At 29.3% G+C, this 23989-nt stretch overlaps 3 protein-coding genes across 4 annotated transcripts; all 3 read left to right on the top strand.

Annotated features, from left to right (window-relative positions):
• The first annotated feature begins 142 nt into the window (after positions 1 to 142).
• On the top strand, positions 143 to 4370 carry LOC126853836 (probable serine/threonine-protein kinase clkA). Its single transcript, XM_050599889.1, has 3 exons — positions 143 to 160; positions 2463 to 2529; positions 2799 to 4370. The coding sequence occupies exons 1-3, from the start codon at positions 143 to 145 to the stop codon at positions 4217 to 4219; spliced, it is 1506 nt and encodes a 501-aa protein (XP_050455846.1). The 3' UTR covers positions 4220 to 4370.
• A 2455-nt stretch (positions 4371 to 6825) lies between these two features.
• LOC126853853 (prisilkin-39-like) lies at positions 6826 to 8339 on the top strand. 2 transcript variants are annotated; one of them, XM_050599926.1, is made up of 3 exons: positions 6826 to 6939; positions 7301 to 7496; positions 8007 to 8339. In XM_050599926.1, exons 1-3 carry the CDS (start codon positions 6922 to 6924, stop codon positions 8051 to 8053), a joined length of 261 nt encoding a protein of 86 aa, XP_050455883.1. In that variant the 5' UTR covers positions 6826 to 6921; the 3' UTR covers positions 8054 to 8339. The 2 variants fall into 2 exon arrangements, with proteins under 2 accessions (XP_050455883.1, XP_050455884.1); XM_050599927.1 differs by having other exon boundaries at positions 7301 to 7484.
• An 8519-nt stretch (positions 8340 to 16858) lies between these two features.
• On the top strand, positions 16859 to 19533 carry LOC126853845 (adipocyte plasma membrane-associated protein Hemomucin-like). Its single transcript, XM_050599905.1, has 4 exons — positions 16859 to 16950; positions 18114 to 18247; positions 18423 to 18569; positions 18974 to 19533. Exons 1-4 carry the CDS (start codon positions 16948 to 16950, stop codon positions 19401 to 19403), a joined length of 714 nt encoding a protein of 237 aa, XP_050455862.1. The 5' UTR covers positions 16859 to 16947; the 3' UTR covers positions 19404 to 19533.
• Positions 19534 to 23989: the final 4456 nt, after the last annotated feature.

Consider the following 23989-nt stretch of genomic DNA (forward strand, 5'->3'; position numbering starts at 1 on the left):
AAAATTTTGTAATTTATTTCTGATATTTGCATGAAGGGTAAAGACACCCTTGATGATTGAGTATAAAGACATTTAAGGAGAGAAAGTATAAATGACATCGGACAAGACGTCTGTCTTTTAGTAGTCACGAGCCGCACGCACGATGCATCACGCGTTGCACGTGAGTATCCTCGCATGTAAAAATCGTTCGTTGTACAGGGAACAAGTAACAAAATCGTCGTATTTATGATCGCGGTAACGCGTTAAATCGTAAATGGCAGATTTTTTCGAATAGATATGTGTGAAGTGTTACAAATTACAGAATATTTATTTTACGATTTACATTATTCTTTTATTACATTATCCGAATACGCGAGTCCTTGCTTCGGTGTTGCTACGTGTTGCGAGAATTCCCAAATGTAGATACACATCGATCTTTTGATTAAATTATTTACATATAATTATAAATTGAGGAAGTTAATATCAGCGTGATTTGATAAACGATCGTTTTGCAATTCAATTCATAATATAGCGAATATATTATTATCTTATTATAAAATATTATTATTTTATTCTCTCGATATTACTCATCTCTAATATTGTAGTGTATAATTTGTAGTGTTTATTTTTAATCGTTGCAAAATAATGCAGTTACAAATCAAACTTTATCGTTCACACATAACACTGTCAAAAATAATTTATTGCGTGTAAGCAATGCAAAAATAATTTATTTGCATGTATGTAAATTTATTTAGGTCATAGATAAAAAGAGTAAGCTAATATGCAGATTTCTTATTTAAAATGCGAAAAAAACTGCAATTTCATCTTTCACATTAAGCTTAGTAGTTCGTGCACGTTTTGCAATCTGACTTCTCGTCTTGATCAAATTTAAGAAACTGATAAATGAATATACTAAACTTAAAAATAAATTGTACAGAAAAAATTAATAATCAAACGTATTATTACAATGTATAATTTTATATGAAAAATATAAAAAATAGAAACGTTAGTTTAATATCAGATCATGGAAATTGTTCATGATTATCTAAAGAAATGGTAATATGCGTGTACAAATTCGTGGAAATCGATTTTATGAATAAATATGTACATTATAAATATATAAATAATAATATATAAATAAGGATTTAATTCTGTTTTAGTCAGACAAATTATTTTTACATTGCTCATTAATTACGTTTTGTCAAATTTCTAACATTCTATTTCATATGTGCGTAATTATTTTATTGCAAAAACATATTACTAACTTTTTTCTATATTTTTAAGTTCTCTCTATCTTTTGTAAATAGATTATATAGATTTAGATGTTTTATTAATCTGTTGAAATTTCCATTTTTTAAATTCTACAGAAATATATAAAGAAAGAGTACCTTAAGAAAGAATATAACTTGCACATTAGAAAGTATAAATGAGTACTTTAGTAAATTTGATATTTTTATATTACTATTATAGTATGTCGGAAGTTGCATTCACTTTTACGTAGATACCCACATTAAAAAGCGTCTTCAAATTGTCCCTTGATAACTGTATTTTATAAAGTATAGGATAATACAGGCAGTAAACATTCATACATAATATAAATGCATAACGATATGGCTTTTCTTAGAGTCTTACATAAATCAGAAAAAAATTTTCAATTACAAGTTCCGTTGTTCAGTTTCTTTTTTTTTCTTTAAAGAAATTTTATAAACGTATATAGAAATTAAAAAAAAATGTTGCAATTAAGATTCATGAATTGCTTTTTCGGAGTTTCAACTAGAGAAAAGTTTCTCTTTATTATATGGCAAAGTTATTCCTGCATAAAGTCACTTCATCAGAAGCTCCGTATGTGTAGTGAACAGCATTTCCGCAATACCTCGCGAAAATACGATCGATGTAACCGTCACATATACCGGTTTGATTCTATTATTATAAGAATCGAGTTCTGCATGATGTGTCACGATAATAAGCGTGTCCAGGACTGATATTTTGCGCGGTTGTATATGTGCGGCACTTCTTTTCGCTGAGATTTTACACAACCGCTGCACCCATTGCTGGAACAATGCGTTGATCGTCGGATTTATACGCATACATCCTTTATGCAATAACGAATAAAACATAATGCTGTAGGGAATCGTACCGGTCACGCTACTCGTGTCATCATGCGTTACGCAGTTCGTAAGTTCTTTTGCATAAAGTCTCTGTCATCGGACGCTTCTGTGTACAGTTAAAAATTATTTTTTTTATTTCAATATTTCATGTTTTAATAATATTATATATATTATTTCAATAATTTTTATAACATTAATTTTATATTTAAGATACATATATATATTGTCATATTTATTGATATTGAAAAGGAGATAAATATCTGAAAGTGCATCTTATAAGCAAAGATTAAAAATTTTTATTAAAATATTTATTAATTTATTAATTTAACAATTGTTTAAGAATTCCTTTGGATGCTATATTTTCTTTTGTTACAGATACTGATGCATTGCATCGCACTTTGGTGCGCGATAAACAGCGGTAGAGCAGCAAGGAGCGCAGTCAGTAAGCATAATTCTTTTTCAAGATTTATTTAAAAAAATATGTGTTTTTATAAACATTATGTACATATATCAAAACTCGAGTAAAGAAACACAAATATAATGACTACCGATCATTATAATTTATAAAAAGTGCTTCCTGTTAAATTCCTTTGCAAAGAATATTCAAAATGATTAAAGAAAGGCGGAAAATATGAAAATATATTCTTCATGTTTTTTTTTTTCAATTTCTGTCACAATTTTTATTCACTAATCGCTCTCTTTTCAATGCAGACCCAGATATACTAGCGAATTTCGCTAAGAATGTAGCCTCTGTATTGTCGCCGGCGATATTGGGCGATATACAATTCCGCACCAACAGATCGTCTTTTAAATCCAGTCTGACGTCACCCACCAGCTTAAACAACGATAATTTTGACAGGCCTTCCATTCTGGATAACATAATTGACAAAACGTCAAACGCACCTGCGTATTATGGACCACAGTCTTATTCCTACAACAATCTCTACGAGGACTCTCCCGAAGGACTCCAAGAAAACTCCGAAACGAACGAATCACTCGAAGGATCTCTACGGGATGGGCCCTATCCGCGTCAAGAGCGACCGAATTTTTACAGACCGTATGATCTCTCAGCGAACGACAATCTCGAAGTGACTCAAAAACCTGTTGATACCGGAAATATCGAACCATCGCTCGGCAACATCGAAGAATCATCCACCAATCTATACTCGTCTTATCACGCTGCCGGTTTTGACAAAGCAGCTTTCGGCCACGGACCTTTCCTGGCTAAGTCCTACGCAGGCTTCCACGGATTCGGGCCCGGGCCCTATGGACACTTTCATGGACATCATCATCATCATCATCCATATGGTGAACCATCATCGGATGAGGCGAGCTCGGAGGAAAACAACGGAACTGATCACCGAGGTTACGGTCAGCCCTACAGTTTCGGCAACCACGATTATCATCCCTATTCTCCGTTTCCTTACGGGGGATACGGTAACCACGGTCCTTTTCACGGGCCCTATGGTAGAAACGGAAATAATTCTTCCGATAACGGGCGGAACAAACATTATGGGCCTTATTACGACGGTCCCGACTTCTACGGGCCTCCTCATTACGGCTACAATGGCCACAACAATGGTAATAATAATAATAATAATAATAAGAATAATAATAAGAATAATAATAACAGACAAACCGAAGAACCAGCCGAGAATGGCGATCAAAATAATTCGACAAGAAATGGCTACCCGCATCCTTATGGACCTCCTTTGTTCAAGCCGCTCCTGGGAGCTTTTCATCTTCACGGCCTTCCGTCCCCCTTCAACCTGTTGCCCTACGACCACTTCCACGGAGTGTTCAAGGGCGGGCCTGTCGGGGTTGGCCACGTTGGCTATCCCATATATGCCGGTCCTTATCCGATTGGCTTTCCATTCCATCATCCTTACATCTTCCACGGTAAGAAGTATCTGCCACCAAAGGGCAAACCCTCCGACTCTGGCGAATCCGACGAGTCAACGGAAGCGCCAGCCGGAGAGCTTGCGGAAGATGAAAATCCCGAACGGATCATTGCAGCATTCAATCATCAGGAAGAGATAGCGCCGGCTTCCAGCTCAAATCGATACAAGACATTAGAACAGAACGGGCTAAAACAGATTAGCCTGTTTAATTTTGAGAGCACGAAGGTGTAAATCTCTGGAAAACGTTGAACTTAATAAACGGAAGCAAAATAAAATTATATTGTAATGGAAAATATATAAAGAAATTATAATATAAATTATATAAATAATATATAAAAAATTAAGAACTATTATTCTTTTTTGTTAGGATAACTTGGTCACAAAATACATTGCTTATAAATAAAAAATATAATAAATTAAAAGACAGATATAAATTATATAATTTTAACTGTAAGCGGAAACTTCTCGTCTTTTTAACTTAAAAACGTAAAGGAAAATGAGAAAGAAAGAGGATTGGGAGTGTTATAAATTGAGAAAAATATATTTTTTAATTTGTCTTTATTTTATATATTTTATTCCTCTTCTGTCAGGTAAGTATGATTTATATACTTCTTGTTGTCGTATATCTCTCTCGTTAAAATTGGCACAGATAGAAAAATATTATGACTTTCATTCGCTATTGTTGCGGCTTTGTAAAGATGATTTGGTTGTAGGAGAGAGAAGTCGATAATTAACGGGCGCACTAATTATACGGACACGCTACGCGACACGCACGTTTATATTTATCATCAGTTTTCATTACGGTGTTTTCCCACGATTATGATATAGAAAATATTCACATGATTATTGCTGACCTTTATCTATGTAATTACTTCTTTATCTCGACAATATTGCATGGGGCGTGTATGGTCCAGTAATTTTCGTGGCCTCCATAACAATTCTGCATACGCATTGAGTTTACTGTGTATCGTCAATGACAATACAAGACGCGATTATGTAAGATACGCAAAGTTAAAAATATTTAATATGCAGAGACAATTATTTGCATTTGTTTTCTCGAAAGAAAGCTGTTAACAAATTTTAAATATTGTAAAATATTTAATTTATATAAAAATAAATATGACAGAAGAAATCCTATAATTTTAAATTGCATTTTTATTTTAATATATTATTTTTATACAATAATTATTTGAAAATTAATTATTAAATAAAAAATTTTTCAAAAATGTTTCTCAAGATCTCCATAAAAAGAGATTAAAAAATGATAAAATAAATTATTATGACACATAATTCAAGGTAAATGCATATCAATTTATGTAACAGGCAAAAAAATTCTTCGCTTGATTATATAAATATCGATTGTAGATTCGATCTCGTTTACTGGTAGCGGAAATAAGTCAATTTAATGGAAAATGTGGATATAATCGACTGTGAAGGTAAAGGAAACAAAAAGATATACAGATGAAAATAGAAGCAATTGTGAAATATATATCAATGATATTTCAATCAATTAAAATATAATCGTTACTATGTTAGTATTATATTTTTGCAAGTTACATATAATAGAAATAAAAAATAAAAAAATAGAAATATTGTACGTTATCAATTAAATAAATCGATGGAAAAAATAAGTTTTAAAAATTATATATATTTAAAACTTTTAATATATATAATATTTCGTAATTTTCTCTTGTCACTCTACATATAAAATATCAATAACCTTGAGAATATATATTAAAAGTATTTATAGATAACTTTCTGTACAAAATATGATTCTAGAAAATATATATACTACAATATATATTTTCTGTTAATTCTATTATGGATTATGCGAGCCATACTTTACATATATGTTGAAACGTAATTAATAGCGTAGAATGTATCTATTAAATTTGATAAAAACAAACCGGAATATTCGCCGCAGGACCATGGAAAGAATTGAACACTCTATCAAATTAATTAATTCTATGTTTGATTGGTAAATTTGGCTTGTATGTCTCGTCGGTATGTCCCGCAACGATTAAGAAATAATTATAATTTGACAGCATCTTATATTTTAAATACATCTTATCTTTAAAGAATTACGAATAACACGATTTTTGTCTCGACATCCATTTTTAATGTATTTAATCAAAGATTTCGTATCTCAATTTTTCTAATTTTCTAACTCATTATTTTTTTTTTTTTTTTGCAAATTACGGGGACTAAGAATGTCATTACGAAATTGGCAAATTGAACACGCATATGTCAAGCGCACGGGCGCAGTACATCAACACGATTAACATAATTTCATCAACTGTACATTTTGTAACAGAATCTTCGTTTGCGCAATCGCGATTCCCCAGTATCTGTGTCATCTTTCTTTCTATTTCGGTTACGATATTCGAGAAGAGCGTTTTCTTTTCCGTAAGACTCCGGTCTACTGCTGAGACGCACTCTGGGCGGACCCTGGCATTACTGTCGACGATAAGCAATTAATGATTACAGCAGTAACATTAAGTATCATAATTGACAATTGCAATGTATGATTCTCTTTGTCGTTAATGAAAGGGTTACGGACACACGCGAGCAATCGCGTCGGGAAAGAAATTTGGATGTCAAGGCGTTTTATCGGGCGGGGACTCACGTGACTTCGTCACACGTGCGTTACTGCACATTGTTGTTTCATAATGCAAAGTCGCAACTCGCATAATCTCAGGGTAACAATGAATGTTTCCTATTAGCACAACGGGCGGAGGCCAATGCGAAGTCCGGAAAAGTGTACCGTTCGTGGGGGATCCACTGCCTCGCGAAGGGACTCCGCCTTTGTTATAAAAGAACTCATGTCGCAGAAACGATGGACAGTGGTGTTCGGCGACAACAGATGAGAAAAAAATAAGTGCTATTGTTAACAAGACGTCTCAGCTGGACTATACTTGCAACCGCGAGAAAGAATGGCTTGCCTGAAGATTGTAAGTGCAAGAAAATTTGATTCAAGATTCATTTAGATTAAATAGGTTCCACTTAACTCATTCTGGCACGAATCTCTCTTTTGTTAATTGAGAAATATTTTACACTAAAGTTTATATTATAATGTGAATATTTTATAATATAATTTTATTTTCATAATTAAACTTTATATTTTTATAAATATTAATATTTAATATTTTTGTATTGATCTAATTGAAGATAAAAAATAAGCATATTACCTATATTTTATTTTTTACTTGTGGTGTTAAAATATTTGTTAGACTATTACTTAAGCGTTATACATAAATTAATTTTTTAAAATTTACTTAATAAACCGATTTTTTACTTGTTTTGCTATTGCAGTATATTGTTCTACTATTGGCCGTTGCAATCGGTGTGGTAGTTGCAAAACCAGGATATTTAGGCTACGGATATGGCTTGTATCCGTATGCATACGGTTACAGATATCCATTCTACGGCTATGGCCATGGCTATGGCCATGGTTATGGCCATGGGTACGGACATGGATATGGTCATTATGGATACGGTATGATTTATGGTAAAATCTATACAATTTACAATACAACAATTTACATCATCGCAATTGCATCGCAGAATCGTTATTTTTTTATCAAATTATATATATATATATATACTTTTCATTAATTATTTTATATTGTTTCTAATTCTTAGTATTTTGTTTTTTGTAATAATTTAATATAATATTTTTAATATAATAATTTTTTATTTATTTTAAATAATTTATAGTAAAAGATATGTAATAATTTATTTACAACAGTATGCAGTTTACTTAATTTATAATACTGCTGGTGGTAGGACAAATAAATGACTTGTGTGTAGCAATGCAATATTATTCAGGTTTTGTATGAAACAGTGCAACAATTTTTTATTACACAAGTTTACATCACGCAAACTGTACAAAATAACTTATACGTGCATTCGTGACAAAGAAATCGTTTATGTTCAAAACACGCACATGTACACGCACATTTGCCATAAAGAAATCGTTCACACAAAAATGTTGAAATATTTTTTTATTGTTATTTAGGATATCCGTTCGGCTACGGGCATTACGGTCACTATGGCTATTATTAAGGTGGACATAAAATTACTTTCTTCTGGATTCTCTGGAACATCATCCGAAGAATGAGTTTAGTTCAGAAAAAATCTATGTCGCTTTTTCTCTATTATATATTTTTAACGCTAAGTCTGATTGAACGCCAAGACTAATACAAGATATTAATACGTCTGCGAAAAAAATATTGAAAAAGTACAAAGCTTCTTTTAAAGAAATTATAAAATCGCACATATAACATATTATATAAGGTACTTGTCATAAATATAATTTTATTATAAAATGTGAATATATAAAGAAAATAAATTGTGCATTACTGAAAATTGAATGTAATTTTATTGTCAATAATGATGATTACAAATAGTTAATAAAATTAATTATTATTATAATAACTATTTTAATGCTGTTGATAAAATAAATTATTAATTAATAAATTATTCAATATGCATTCAATAATTGATAAAAATTTAATTCAATTATTCTTTGTTTTGCTTTGAAAAATGCGGAAAGTAATAATTTCTTCGTCAACCTCAAAAAAAAAAAGAAACAAATATATGTCTAACGATTATGCAAAGCATGACAAGTGTGATTGATCATGAATTGTTTTGAGTGTACTCAAAAAGAAAGAATACGCATTCACCTACGCAATTTTTATTTGAAATCGTGACTCTTCCTTGACTCTTAATTTTAGGATACGTACAATATAAAGAACTCTTTGTCTATCTTTTATTATAGGTCTACTGTCACTTTCTACAAGCAACTTGTCTTCTTTTCTTTTTCCTCTTTCCCGTCTTCCTTTAAGAATTATCACAGTTACGACAGTTGTGACAAAAACTGATTGCGTGACATAAAATGCTTCATGACGTCCGCGGCTACATGTTTCAGTATCTGTTATTTTTTGGAAAATACAAATCGCAAGCTTTGTTGCATAATTTGTTTTACGTGAATCATTGTGGAATATTAGAAAATATTTATGGTGTAAATTAAGAGAAATTCATACTGTGACTTTGTCAATAATTTATATTTAATATTTTATTAATTCAATAATTAAATGTGAGATTATAAATACGTGAATAACAAGACAAGAAAAAACTTAAGAATTAGAATTAAATTAAATAAATTATTTAAGAGTAGAAAAAGAAGAGGCGCGTACTTTGCGTAATTTCTTTATTTAATCAAGAATCAAAATTACAAGAATCAAATTTATGAAATATTATTTTGTTGCAAGCCTTACAGACATTCATTATTTCTCTAATGATATTTTAGAAGTTTTCAAGTTTTCGGTAATCTAAATAAATACAATTCGTATTAAAAATGTTCAATAAAATAATCAAATGGAAGGATCGTGTAATTAGCATAACAAAAAGCATTGCAATATAATCAATCTGTATAATATAATTTAACAAATGATTATTTTATAACTAAAAATACTTATAAAATTTGCTTGAATGTGTATAAAAGTACATAAAATATTTTGGCAGCGAATTGTTAAGTAATATAGTGTTCAATCTTGATGACATATAACGAGCTATGTTGTTTACGTATTACGGCCTTGTTATTATTTGCTCGGCGACCTTTGAATAGTAGTGGGGTAAGATGGCGGGACACTTCATCAAATTCCTTTTCTACCTGTTATTATTCCCACGGCGACACTCAAACAAGAATAACAGTGTGCGAGGATCGAATTTCTATATTAAACGCGATTGCGACAAATATCGGAAAATAATTTATTATATAATCAACATAATTATATCGTGGCTATAAGTTTCGATAAAAATGTGTGTCCTGCGTGATTTCTTTATTTAATTAAATAAGAATCGAAATAACAAAAATTAATTTTAATTATTAATCATTATAAATTGTTTTGTTGCAAACTTCACGAGCATTTATTATTTTTTTAATGATATTTTAAGTTAAAAATATTGCAAATAATTATCGAATTATCGATAACATGGTATTCGGCCTTGGCAGCGTAAACATCAGAGTATTATTGTTTACGTGCCTTGATTCTTCTATCATTCGCGCGGCGACATTCGAGTAGGAAAGTCGTCTGGTGTAAAACGCTCCGTTAAATTACTTTTCCAAATGCGATCGCGTCAAGTCGGAAAATAATTTGGTATGATTAATATAATTAATAATTAATTATCTTACATACGTTATAGCATACGTAATTAATTGCGACAATATAATTTTGAAGCGTGTATTTTGTGTAACTTATTTCTTTAATCTAATAAAAAATGTAGTGATAAAAATCCAAAATATAATAAATTATTGTTTCGTTGTTATTTTCCTTAAACAATAATTATTTCTTTAATATTTAAAGTTAAATATATATTTTGTCCGGTGCTTTATCGTTCGACTTTTCAACGATCTAAATATGATTCGGATTGAGAACATGCAATTAAATAATCGAATCGCAGGATTGAATAATTAACTTAACGAAAGACTTTGTGATACATATATATCGATTAATAAATAATTAATCTATAATTTAAAATATTTATGTAATTTTATATTCCGCGTATATATATATACATAAGAGTACGTGAAATATTTCGGCAACGTATTTCGTCAATAATAATAACTGATGTTCGGCCTTGGTGACGTGAGCGCGTTATTGTTTACATCTTACGGCCTTGTTATCATTCGCACGACGACACTTAAACAATGCGGTAGTGCTTTGAAACGCTTCATATTTTGTCGAATTCTTCCTCCAAACGCGATCGTCACTAATAGAGCAAAATTCGATATGATTATTAAAAAATTAAAGATTAGAATTAATGATTTTTATCTACATTTATTATTCTCAATATAATCTCATGCTATACGTATATAATTTAATAATATGATATATATATATATATATATATATATATATATATATATATACCGTCGTCGCTGTCATCGCGCCGCGGATGGCTCGTCGTATCGTTGGTGCTGTCATCGTGCCGCGGACGGCTTATCGCGGCGTTGGTGCTGTCATCGTGCCGCGGACAGTTTTCGCGTCGCGTCGCGTATCAACACAGCATTGCCACGAGTCGCACAATAGCTCATATGTGGCATGCACGTTAGGACATTAGTGCGTTGCTTCGTTGCTATCATCGTGTCGTACGAGCAATGATGGGTCGTGTAGTCGCGTTCTCGCGTCGTCGCATTGAACTTCTATCCCGTTTTCACGATTCGAGGATCGTACTTCGTTGCCGGCTAAATGGGATGTCTCTCAGCGTTGCAATCAGTAATATATTAATACCCTATTAATATAATTAATTTTATATGATATTAGGTAACTTTAATACTATATTAATGTTATATATATTGTATAAATATTTATGTATTAATAAATTTAATATATTAATGGAAGAGCAACGTTAAAACGCCTCAGTATCGCAGCTGAAGTGAATGCCGGCCGCGTAGCAATGTATGATCGTGCGTAGTATAGATGCGATGATCGCGCGGTTAATCTTGAACTTCGGTTTGAGAATTGGCTGTTGGGGGCACGCTCTGCTTCGACGAATGGTTCGGCTTGAATAGATTTTTGAATCGTCGTTCCCTTATCTTGTACCGTCTACCAGCTGTACTGTATCGCATTGAGGACAGTTGGCTGTGCTTTATTAGGTTCGATTTTCGCTCGCTAGAGAAGCTGATCTCTTATTTTCTAAGTGATCTAAATTGTGAGCACTTAGGACATGGGTATCTTCATTCTCGACCCGTCTCTCAGCCTTATGATAAGCCAGTTTCAGTCTGTATGATAGAAACTTGGTGGTTCGTACGTGATCGTTCCTAATGAAGTTCGAGTCGGCTCTCGATGAGGACAAGCGCAGACAAGAATTGAGCGTCGATTCCATCAATCGATTTCGTCTTCTTCCTTTGCTCGCTTAACTTTTGCTCGGAGTAAACGGTGAATTCCCGACTTGTCGACTCGTAGTATGATTCTCGTGTGAAACGAGATTCGATCGTGCCGAAATTCGAAAGTGCGGGAGTGCCGTTTAAAGTATCGCGTGTATAAATCTGAGAGGAGGAGGAGGAGGAGGCCTAGGAGAGGCATCTTGCACCGGCGGAGCAACCCAAGGGTGAGTATTTATTATTTCTATATTTATATTTATTATATCAGTTGTTAAAAATCGTGTACGCGCATTAATTTGATTTCTTATGAAGAAATTAAACGAGAAAAAAATTAAAAAGAAAACCTTTACATAAATTCTATAAAAGTTTTTACGTGGGAAAAAATCTTTTTAAAATTGTTCCGCTCTTATATAAAGCTTCTCAGTATTGTATGCATCAGATATAAAATTTTCTGCACGAAATATTAATTATATTTTTGGACGCTGCTATAATGTGGATATTATATTTGTTTGTTACAGACAACGTAGCCTCAAGCCTAACAACTCCGCTGTTGCGCATCAGTGCCGGTGAGCAATGAATTTTATTATACTTTGAGGTAACGGATTCGTAGATATTGTAAGCTTTGCTTTAATTGATGCAAATGTAGATTGTAAATAGATCCGCTGCCTCAAAATGGATGGGCTAGAATATATTAAATTAAATAACTTTTAATAGATTTTTTTAATATGCATTAAAACGTATAAGGTATAATTTAAATTATAAATTAAAGTAAAAATTTAGAAAAAATGTAAAATATTTTCTTAATTGATAAATTTTATTTTATTTATTTAATGAAAAAGGCGCTAGTAATCTTATTAATTATATGAAATAGTTAAAATTTATTTTTATATTGCGCTGATTTGATACTAATTTTGTATAGCCCATTCATCTACATTATCATATCAATTAAGCTTTGCTTTAATTGATATAAAGCCAAATTATCAATCTATTAAATTATATAAAATATAAATGTCTTATTAATTTTATTTTAATATAAATTATATAATATTATATATAAATAATATTATATTATTATAAGAATTTCTCAGTCAAATAATAGTGACTGATAACTTGGCATTATGTTAGATAAAGTGAAGTTATATTAAAACGACGCATGACAAACGGTCGTAATGTTTCACGACCATAAACGAGCGTGAAATTACGCTCATGTACCCGGCGATAATAATTAGCCGGCAACGGAAGGAATTTCTTTCCTTCATTGATCTCTGATAGAGATGGATGCTACATATCTGGCTAGATGTAGCCAGAATATATGGCCAGGATCAACGAAAGGTAGGTCCAACTGGCCCAACGGCGAAGCAACATACGATGTATTCTATTCATATCTAGGGCACGCGAATAGGATATGCGAGTAGGATACGCGAGTAGGGCACGCGAGTAGGGCACGCGAGTAGGGCACGCGAGTAGGACACGCGAGTAGGGTACGCGATTAGGGCACGCGAGCACGAGATAAGGAAATTCTCGGAAATTTCTATGATCCCAGATTCTCGCTGGCTTAGCCAGTAAAAATAGAATTGTTAGGATTATTTTATTAGGACTATTAGAACTATCTTAACTTAGATGGTCATTTAACTTTTTAAACATATATAATTCCTTAAGATTTCTAAAAAAGTTTAAAAAATACTACAAAATTTTAAAAATACTAAAAAAGACTATTAAAATATTGAAGAGTTGGACAAATCAATTATGAAAAAAATTATAGGCAAAAATTTAATTTAATTTAATTTAATTCTGAAAACTGTAAAAATGTACTTTAAATATATAAAATACATTTAAATTGTATTTTGTTATATGTAAAATATGTATTGGCTTTGATATTTAACATTTTATATTGTAAATTATATTAACATTTTATTCTTTGTAAATTAAAAATTTTATCTTCTTCAAAATTATGTAATCAGTATTATATAAGTTATATAATTTTAAATTCAAATGTGAATGTTATCTAATAATTTGTAATATTCAAAAAAAGTAATTCAAACACTAAATAAGTTTTTAGCATTTTTATTTTCGATTTATTTGAATCTTTATCAAATGTATATCGTAATAATAAAGTAATAAAAGTTTTACAAGTTTCTTATATTGAGAATATTAGATACTGGTAGCATCAATTATTAAACTGTATCTATAAATTATAATTATATCTATAAATTATATCTATAAATAATTATAATATTATATATTTATTTATATTATTATTAATATATTATATATATTTATATTAATCAAATGTTCTCACACAAAATTTATTTTTGGTCAAACATATTCGTGGCAAATTGGATTTAATTGCTCAAAGCGATCTGCTTCTTGAAAACGTTAATAATTACTAGTAGAGTCATTCATGCCGGACAGGTCAAAGGGAAAGAGTCAGACTAAAAGAGATACCGTTAATTATTATACATTTATTATATGAATATTTTTAAATAAAAGAAGCAAAAGAATAGAGAAAAAGGACTCCAAATTATTTTCATCCCTCCCTCAAGACCTAAAAATATTTTGATATATAATACGAGATACAAAAAATCGATTTCTGAGAAACAGAAGTTTATTCTATTATAATTTTTCCATAATTTTGATCATACCCTTTTATTTTTAAAAAAAGTCTTCATCATTAACAGCATTAATTAATACTTTCATGTTCATACAATCCCGATGATAGGTATGCTGTCAGTTTTTTCAAAATATAATGAAAAATCGAATTATTTCTTGCAATATTGATTGGATTATAAAAATGTTAAAAGTTTCTTTTAGGGTGCTACGCAGAATTTAAAAAAAAACCGAAAAATTTACCTTTGTCGGAACTTGATTGTATGAGATTATCTCTTTACACGACATATGAAAAAATTGTGATTTTTAAAACGCGGAGATTTATTCTATTATAATTATCTTTTCAATAGTATTGGCACCTTAATGCGAGCGAAAAGATATAAAAATAAAATTTTAGACATTCTTTAGGTGGGTAAAGACACAAATATTTGACATCTTATTAAAAATTTAATTAATTCATTACTTGGCTATAAATAGTTAAATGTCTTCTCTCATATCTTTGGTCATGCCAACAAAAATGCATTGGTAATGAACTGACTGTGTCCTTCGAAATTTCCGAATTCCAATGACTACAAGAATGTGAAGAATAATATTCTAACAATGCAAATGCATGACTTAAATACATATATAATACATATATGAATGTATAATACATTGTCAATGCATCTTAAATAATTTATGCATATTTATATTTATATTATATTTATATTATATATATATATATATATATATATATATATATATATATATATATATATATATGTATTTGTATGTATGCACATACATTTTTTTTATTGGCATCCTCGAATGTTTAGCGCGTTTTTCAAGTTCGTGAGAATTACTTTCGATCAAGATGCGAGACGTTAACATTTATATGGCTTAATGAGAGTCAAATCTGTATTCAAATTCTTAGAAACTCGTAAAATCTATGGACACCAAAAAATCTATAGTTCATGGACGAGTAAAAAGTAAATTTTTCTAATTCAAAAACCGAGGTTACCGCAGCTAACTTTAATATAAAAATGTAGCTAATATATAATGTATAATATATGATGTATAAATAAACCTTGAAAATATCTAACGTATGTCAATAAATAAAATATTTTTTAGAAGAGAGAAAAAAATTTTATATTAGATTTTTCCACTTGTGAGAAGATGCGCGATCATATTTATATTTTGTCTGCTTTTTAAGTTGTATAATATATACATATATATTTGTTTAATTAATATTTTAAGAATAGTAAAAATAAACATAATATTTTAATAGTTTACTTAATAATTAATTTCGCTTAATACAACTACGCACATTTTTAATACAGATGTATTATTATATAGTATAATTACATTTGTAAAACTTGATGAGAGTACGACGTAATTGAAAAGTTTATTATCATATAGTAATTATCGACGTCTAAGTCTACTTGTTAATTATAAAACTAGGTCTGTCTTTGGCATTTTAATATGCATGTATCAATTTTTTTTGCGAATTGCAATGCAAGTTTGTATAAAACAGAAATAAAATGTAGTTGCAAAATATTGTAATAGATTATGTTATTATGTGACACTTGATAAAGTTTGATTTATTTATTATTTATTGATTATTAATTACATGCATTAAATTATTATCAAAATTATTCATCAAATCATTTATTAAGTAGGAAGAGAAAGAGAGAGAAAGAGAGGAAACGGCAATTCTTACATTAAAGTTTAAATAATATTTCAGACAATATAAAGAAAATCTTGCATAATTATATGTTGCAACAAAGTTAGTCAAGAAAATGAATGTGATATTATTGTGATATTATTATAATATTGCAAACTCGATAGCATAAATCTTATAAATATTTTTTAACTTTCTTAATTATAAAATATTCTACCAGAATGACATTATTAATGTAAGATTATTAACACATTATTTATTATGCTACCATTAATCTAGGATTTGTTTTTTTTTAATACAAAAAATTGATATGCACCATCTAGCGACGCAATCAAAATTCTCTTTTTAAATCACGTATGAATTCTTGAATGTCGCGAAATTTTCGTCTTCGAATATTTGTCAACGGCGCTCCACGATCAGGGACAAATACGGAGTCCTTCGACTGTCACTATTTAGCATCCATCTTCGGTTGGTTTAATCGGACTATCGTGAATTCTATCTCACGGAATGCTTACTCTTACTCTCTCACTCTTTCTCTATATTTCTCTTTCTCGCAATCTTAACTTATGTACATGTAGAAGAAGAATTATTAGCATCCTCCCGTGGATCTCCCGCTCTTGGCAATAATCGTCACTATCAAATGTTCTCCCCACTAAAGTTAAAAGATCCTATAAATACTCTGGATAATCCGTAGATGAAGAAGTTACCTCTCGGGATGCGTTCCTGAATGAGGTGTGTATTCTCGTTTTAAAGTGTCCGTTTATTTTAATTTTTTTCTTTGCTAATTTTCGCGACAAAAGAAACATGGTAAGTAGCAATGCGTGGACTTAAAGTGACATGAGAAAAAATAGATACGGACAATCATGGGGATGGATGATAAACCTAAAAGAAAGAGTTCTTTTACTATGAGGAGAAAGTGCTTGAAGAGTGAAATAAGTGATCTTGTAAAGAATCTATTTGAAAATCGAGATATGGAACTTGTACAAATTTATTTTTTATCGTTCGTCGATTTTTTATATCGATGATCTGAGATTTTTAGAGATATTTCTTGTGCAAAATATATTGCCGCAATTAATGCAGAAATTAAAAAGAAAAATGACGATATAATAATTAATAAATAATTGGAAAGTAATAAAAATCAACGACAATTGCGTGAAAAGAATAATGTCAATCATAAATGTGTTATAGAAGTTTGCCAAGAAAAATTAAACAAAATGAAGATAAAGTAATATCTTTGATTTTTATTTTGCAAAAATCTTAATTGGCACAATTTTTTTTTTATAAATATTTTAAATTTTTTTTATTAATTAAACTATAATTTAAAATTTTTTAAAGATAAAATAAGGTTTTAATATTTTTTTGCTTTTTAATATTTAATATTTAATATTTTTGATATTTTATTTTAAATATTTCATTAATTTTTATAAAAAGATCCATAAAAAGTTTTATAAATATACTGCCGCTTTTGTTATGTTTATTTTTTTATTGGACATTTTAAGCTCAGAATTTTGTTGTGATAACGGATAAAATTTGCAATACGAGGTATCTTTTTTGTACAACAATAAAATTTTTAAAAAGAACGGCATCTCTCCGTAATTGATTTGCCAATTTATTTACCTTTATTTTTGTAAAAATAATTTGTCTTTTATCCCATTTTTTACGAATGTCAAAATCATTTTATGCAAATAAAATAATATCATCAATCTCCTTTTGCGTAAAACTTATTTTACGATGTTGACTGTTTCGTAAATTAATTTCAAAATAATCTTGCATCAATGACGCAAACACTACCACAATCGGAAAAGATCACTCATTAGAGATTTATATAACCGTCATATTTCTACACATTCCAATGATTAAATTTAAGTAAAATATAAAATAATAAATATAAATTAAAAATTAAAAAAAAAATGTGTAGCGTGAAAACACAATAAATTATTCGATTGATTATAATAAAAATTATGTTACAGTGGAAATTGCTGTGGGTGGCCATTCTAGTGGCCGTGCTCACCACATATGCAAATGCAAATCATGAGAAAAACAAACGTGCTATAAAGAATAATTATCAAATTCCGAACTTATTGCCACCGATTCATTCTTCTTTGTAAGTGTGTTCAAGCATCTTAAAACTTGAATACTTTTGTATAATATTATCAGTCTAATGAAATTTATTTTTAAAAACATCTTTATTTCTAATTGTGATTAATTTATAATAATAATAAATAATAATTTTTTTTTATCAACCATTATGTATTAGTAAGCCATAATTTCGTTAACAGAAAAGGCCAAGAAGATGCCATAGTGATTGAGTCGAATTTTCCGGGATACGAATATACAACCCCAAAACCGATTGGATATGTTTATGCAATTCCGAATGTTACAATATTGACTCCAACGTCAACTACAACAACTACAACAAAAAAGCCGTATGGATATATTTTAAAAATATTACATTATTAATTACAATTATTAAACAGCAGCATTATATTCTATTTTCCTTTTTCGCGAATATTTTATGCACATTTTATAATTTTAATTATATATTAAAATATTTAAATTTAAATATTTAAATATTTAAATATATTTAAATTTTATACACTCTATAATCAAGTAAAAATCATCTATTATCGCGTCCCATTCATCTATTATCACGATAATCCGATCGATCATTTAATCATCTATATTGACAATGCAATCGATTATTTATTGTCACAATATGATTTATCTCTTCGAAACGCTGTTATTAATTTACTTATTTAGCTTCTTAAGTATCATCATTCAAGGAGATTGCCACTTGAATCGTAAGTACAACAACACCTTTTATTATTAGGTTTACGCCAGGAAACTCTTATTTACCGCCAAGGACTACACCATCGACGACTACAACCACTACAACTACGCCATCGACGACTACAACCACCACTACTACTACACCATCGACTACAACCACCACCACAACTACACCATCCACAACAACTACAACTACCCTTAAGCCGACCTATCTGCCCCCGTATAAGCGAACATATCTTCCACCACCGGCACCTACAAGAGAACCAGTGAGGCCGACGCTCATACCATATCCATCAGTCAAGTACGAACCGATTAAACTAAGTACTACCTACAGGCCATTTAAATCGTATCAGAAACCAGGACCAACACCAACCACACCGCGCAGCACGACGCACCCTGTGTTGATACGGGGTTACGAATACCTACCCCCCAAGGAATATCTACCCGTCTTCGAAACCCGCAAACGATGAGACCTGATAACGCAAATGATTTGATGAGCATTGTCAATTAATAAAATGTGCAAATCTTAAATATTAATGATATTAATATTTATTAATAACAGAAATATTATTTGATGGCCAATGGTAACGCTGAGTTCAAACACGGAAAAAAATAAAATTTTTTTGTGAAAATACTATTTTTTTTTTTTATAGTTTCTTGTTTTAACATAAAATGTATTTTTTGACAGAGTGATATAGTCTGGAAATCAAGACTATATATTTAAACTTTAATATACAAATATTATATATCGAAAGAATTCATATACATATATTCCTTAAATAAAAAAATAAAATTTAGAAGGAATAAATAGAGACAGAAAGAGAAAGAAAGAAGGAGAGAGAGAGAGAGAGAGAGAGAGAGAGGTAACAAATAGGCATAAATTTTTAATGCATTATAATTTTTAAACATAATTTTTCAATGACAAATTGAGTATATCTAAAATCTAATAACAATAAAATGCTATTTTTTGGACATTTCAAATGAATTAGAAAAAAAAGGTTCAGCAAGGAATGCATCGTAGTGATATATACAATATTCTGAAATAGGCAACATAATTAATGATAGTCCAAATATTTTTAGCACTCAAGGACTCAAGTCATTTATCTACATAGTTTCCATTAACATTTAAGCATTTTTGCCACCAAATTAGCAATTTTTTTGTCATAAAAAAAAAGTTGAGGGTGCATTAGAATTATTTTGATAGAATGAAAGTTTTTGTTCTTTTTGTCAATATATCGAAGCATTATTTATTTAACATTTTAATTAGTATATAATTAAATTATTCTACCTCATATATACATAAAGTACATAATAATAGGAACTAAAAAAAATAAAATTTTAGAGAGAAATATTTTAGATAGACAATAAAACTAAAATATAAAAATCTGACGTCACACATAGCTTGAAAAAATTAATTAATTCATTATACAGATATATAAATAGTTGAAGGCCATATTTTTTCGTCACATCAAAAAAATGCATTGATAACGAACTGGTTGTCCTTTGGAAATTCCAAATTTTTTATGAATTCAGGAATGTGGAAGGTAAAATTTAAAACAATTTAAAAACAAATATGCATGATAATTTTTAAATATATATACATACATTATTATATATATATATATATATATATATATATATATATATATATATATACATTATTATTATTATTAGTACATTTTAATTATAGCGTTTTAATTCTTATTCTTTTTAATATAATTTAATTTTAATAGAGCAAAAATTTATTATTTATTTATACAACTAAAGATTTATATATATATGCATACATATAATTTGGTTGTTTCAAAATTTAAGCGTCTTCAGATTCGTGAAAATTAAGAATATAATATTCGATTAAGATGCGAGACGTTAACATTTATCGCAAATATCTTAATAAGAATTAAATTTGTATCTAAATTCATAGAAAATTATAAAATCTTTATTTTTGAACTGACTATAAAATCATTTGACAAAATCTATAGTTCATAGGCAAGTTGAGAACTAAAGTTACTAGTTACTCTAATGCTAAAGATCGAGGTCACCGCAATTAATTTTAATGTAAAGAAATGTAGATTTGTAAAAAAACACACGCATAATAAAAAATAAATTTTGAGACTAAAGATGGATGTTTATAAATAAAATATTTTTTAATCAAAATTTATATTAGATACCTTTTTAATAAATTTATATTAAAAATTCTTTTTAGAAATTATCTAAAAATTTAAATAAAATGCAAGTAAAAATATATATTTTATTAAAAAATATATATATTTTTTTGTTATAAAAATGAAATTATGAAAGAGAGTTTAGCATTACACAAATATACGTTTATATGTGTATGAAAATTTAAATAATTCATACGTAATCTTTCGTATGAATTATTTAAATCTTATTATTATAAAACGAATAATAAGACAAGAATCACATGTTGATCAATATAATAATCATGATCTTGCCATAGTTGACCTTAATAGAGTCGGTAGTCTAGAAGCGCAAGCTAAGTTAATCGATGATAATGAGTTGTAAAAGATCGGTCTATCGCTATGTGAGACATATCGTAAATTTTTCTTGCATTTGCTATACCAGACAATAGTAATTAAAAAAGCTTATTCCGATTGCGCAAGAAAATCCCGTGTTGCCTAAAAATCAAGATTACTTAAAAAATATAATAAATTTTTATAAAAACAGATATTTATTTACAGCATATATCCTAAAATATATTCTTTTTAAATAAATAGTACAGTGCGATTTTTTTCATCGATGGTGTCTCTTTGATAATTCACCCGATAAAAGTGACGAAGCTCACGCGGGCAGCAGTCATGACCTTTTCTGCGATTGTACCGAGTTCTTTCATTCAGTGGAAAATCAAATACTAAGTGAAAGGTTAATATCACTGAGAAGCGAACTTCATTCATGAGTAATTACAATGCCATGGGAGTTATCTACCGTTTGCGGTCAGATCGATAAGAATATAAAAATGTCGATATACAAGTATTAATCAGGAAGATCGTTTCAGTTAGGCCTGACGATAGCCGGCAGCGGCGATTTAAGGTCACGTGAAACATGATTTTGACCTTTGTATGATTATACGTCTAAAACGTCTAAATACGATGAGAACGAAAGGAAGAATTGCATTTCTGCGCGGTGAATTGTTTCCAAAATACTTTATCAAGACATTTTTTGATTAGTAAATTGTGATTGTCATTAACAAGCAGTGCATTTTTTTAATTTAGGAAAATCCAGAAATAGAATCTCTTTCTTTTTATATGCAATATCCGTGATTCTGAAGTCATGATGCGTAAATAATTAATTAGCGATCGGGGAAATTTCGGGTAAAGAATGCACGATCCTTTTTAATCCCGATTATTTATATGTTTACATTAAAAATTTATTAGACTTTGTAATTTTTCATATTTGTCTGATATGCTTGATACTTTAGATATGGTAAAATATTTATTTTGATATTTTGCTTTATTTTTAACATGATTGCGTTTTTATTTAACAAAAATCTTGAAAAACACATTAAAAGTCAAAAATGTTTTACGATATTCGATGCAACACTTTTTTTTTGAAAGGAATATCCTGGTGATAAATCTGGCGATACGGAAAGTCTATCTGTTTTTTATCGCGAGGAATATATCGATGTTGCAAACGTTATAAATTATATTGATTCAGAAAAGGAAGAAGATGCAACACAAAATTTAGAGATATATATTTCATGGCCAAAATAATTACATTCCTACATAATTAAGAATTTAACATTTTGTGTTAACTGTGTCGTCGAAATACTCAAAACTTTGTTGTTCATTTTTAATTAAATCACCATTTATAAATCAGAAAATAATAAAAGAAAATATAATTTATGTACGGCCGATATCTTTAACGTGATATAAAATTTTGTGAGTTTTAGATATTGCTTAGATATGTATATCATATACTGAAAAACTGATTAACAATATTTATCAACTTAAGTTGTGGATTTCAATTGAATTTGTTAATTATTACCATTATTTAATAACACGCGTAATTATTAAATATTCAATTGATTTAACTATTGTATAAACGAATTTTGTTCATAATTGAAAGAATTAATTTAATAATTTAGTAACATTATATATATATATATATATAAATATTAAATATTTGACATCTGTCATCAAATGAATATGCGATGAATAATCAAATATTTAATAAGTGTTACTAAATCATTCAATTCAACTTTATCGGATATTTTTTCTCTCTTCTCCTCTCTCCTTTTATTAAAGTATCTGAAGTCGATTTCACAAACACTTATGAAGCATACCAAGTATATTTCCTAAGAAGTTTATCTAATATGTTTAACACGTTTTAAGAGTTGATTCTTTTCACAAAAAATTACAGATATATTACAGATCATATTTAACAATTCAGTAATCTTTAATTTTTGGAAATATTGCAGTTGATTTCTATCTTGAAGACACCCGAGATACGCGAGAATTGAAGACTTCTTTACATGATTATTATTCGTTCAACAGTTAGCAAGCAGCAGTTATTTACGCTAAGTACTTGCGTCACTGACACTAAACTTTTATTGGACCCTACAGTAGTCGGTGCAGAGTCACGTGCAATGCAAATCAGCGAAATGTTTGCGATGACCCGTATCGAGTATCATTGTGTCTAAGCATCTCGGACCCGGCAAGTTTATAAGACCGAAGAAAAGACATTAAGTCTCTCTTTCTTGCGCAATAAAAATATAAAGAATTTGTCAATTTTTTCTCGCATAAGTGAAAAATCGCCGTCACGTAAAACGCACATCGTCTATCTCCAGATACAATCGTAATATCGAATAAAGCGAAAAAAAAAAAGAAAAGAAAATATCAGAAAGATTATATTAATGAAGAGAGACAAAATATAATAGAATCTTCTGCATTAACAAAATTTTATTACATTGCTGTTATACATGCATTTTATCTCATTTATCTAACTTTATTACATTAAAAAAGTACAGAGAGAAATGACGGAAAAAATTATATACAAAATATATATACATATATAAAATATATGTGGTATTGTGTTC

This window comes from Cataglyphis hispanica, chromosome 13 (assembly GCF_021464435.1).
Source record: "Cataglyphis hispanica isolate Lineage 1 chromosome 13, ULB_Chis1_1.0, whole genome shotgun sequence".
Lineage (NCBI taxonomy): Eukaryota > Metazoa > Arthropoda > Insecta > Hymenoptera > Formicidae > Cataglyphis > Cataglyphis hispanica.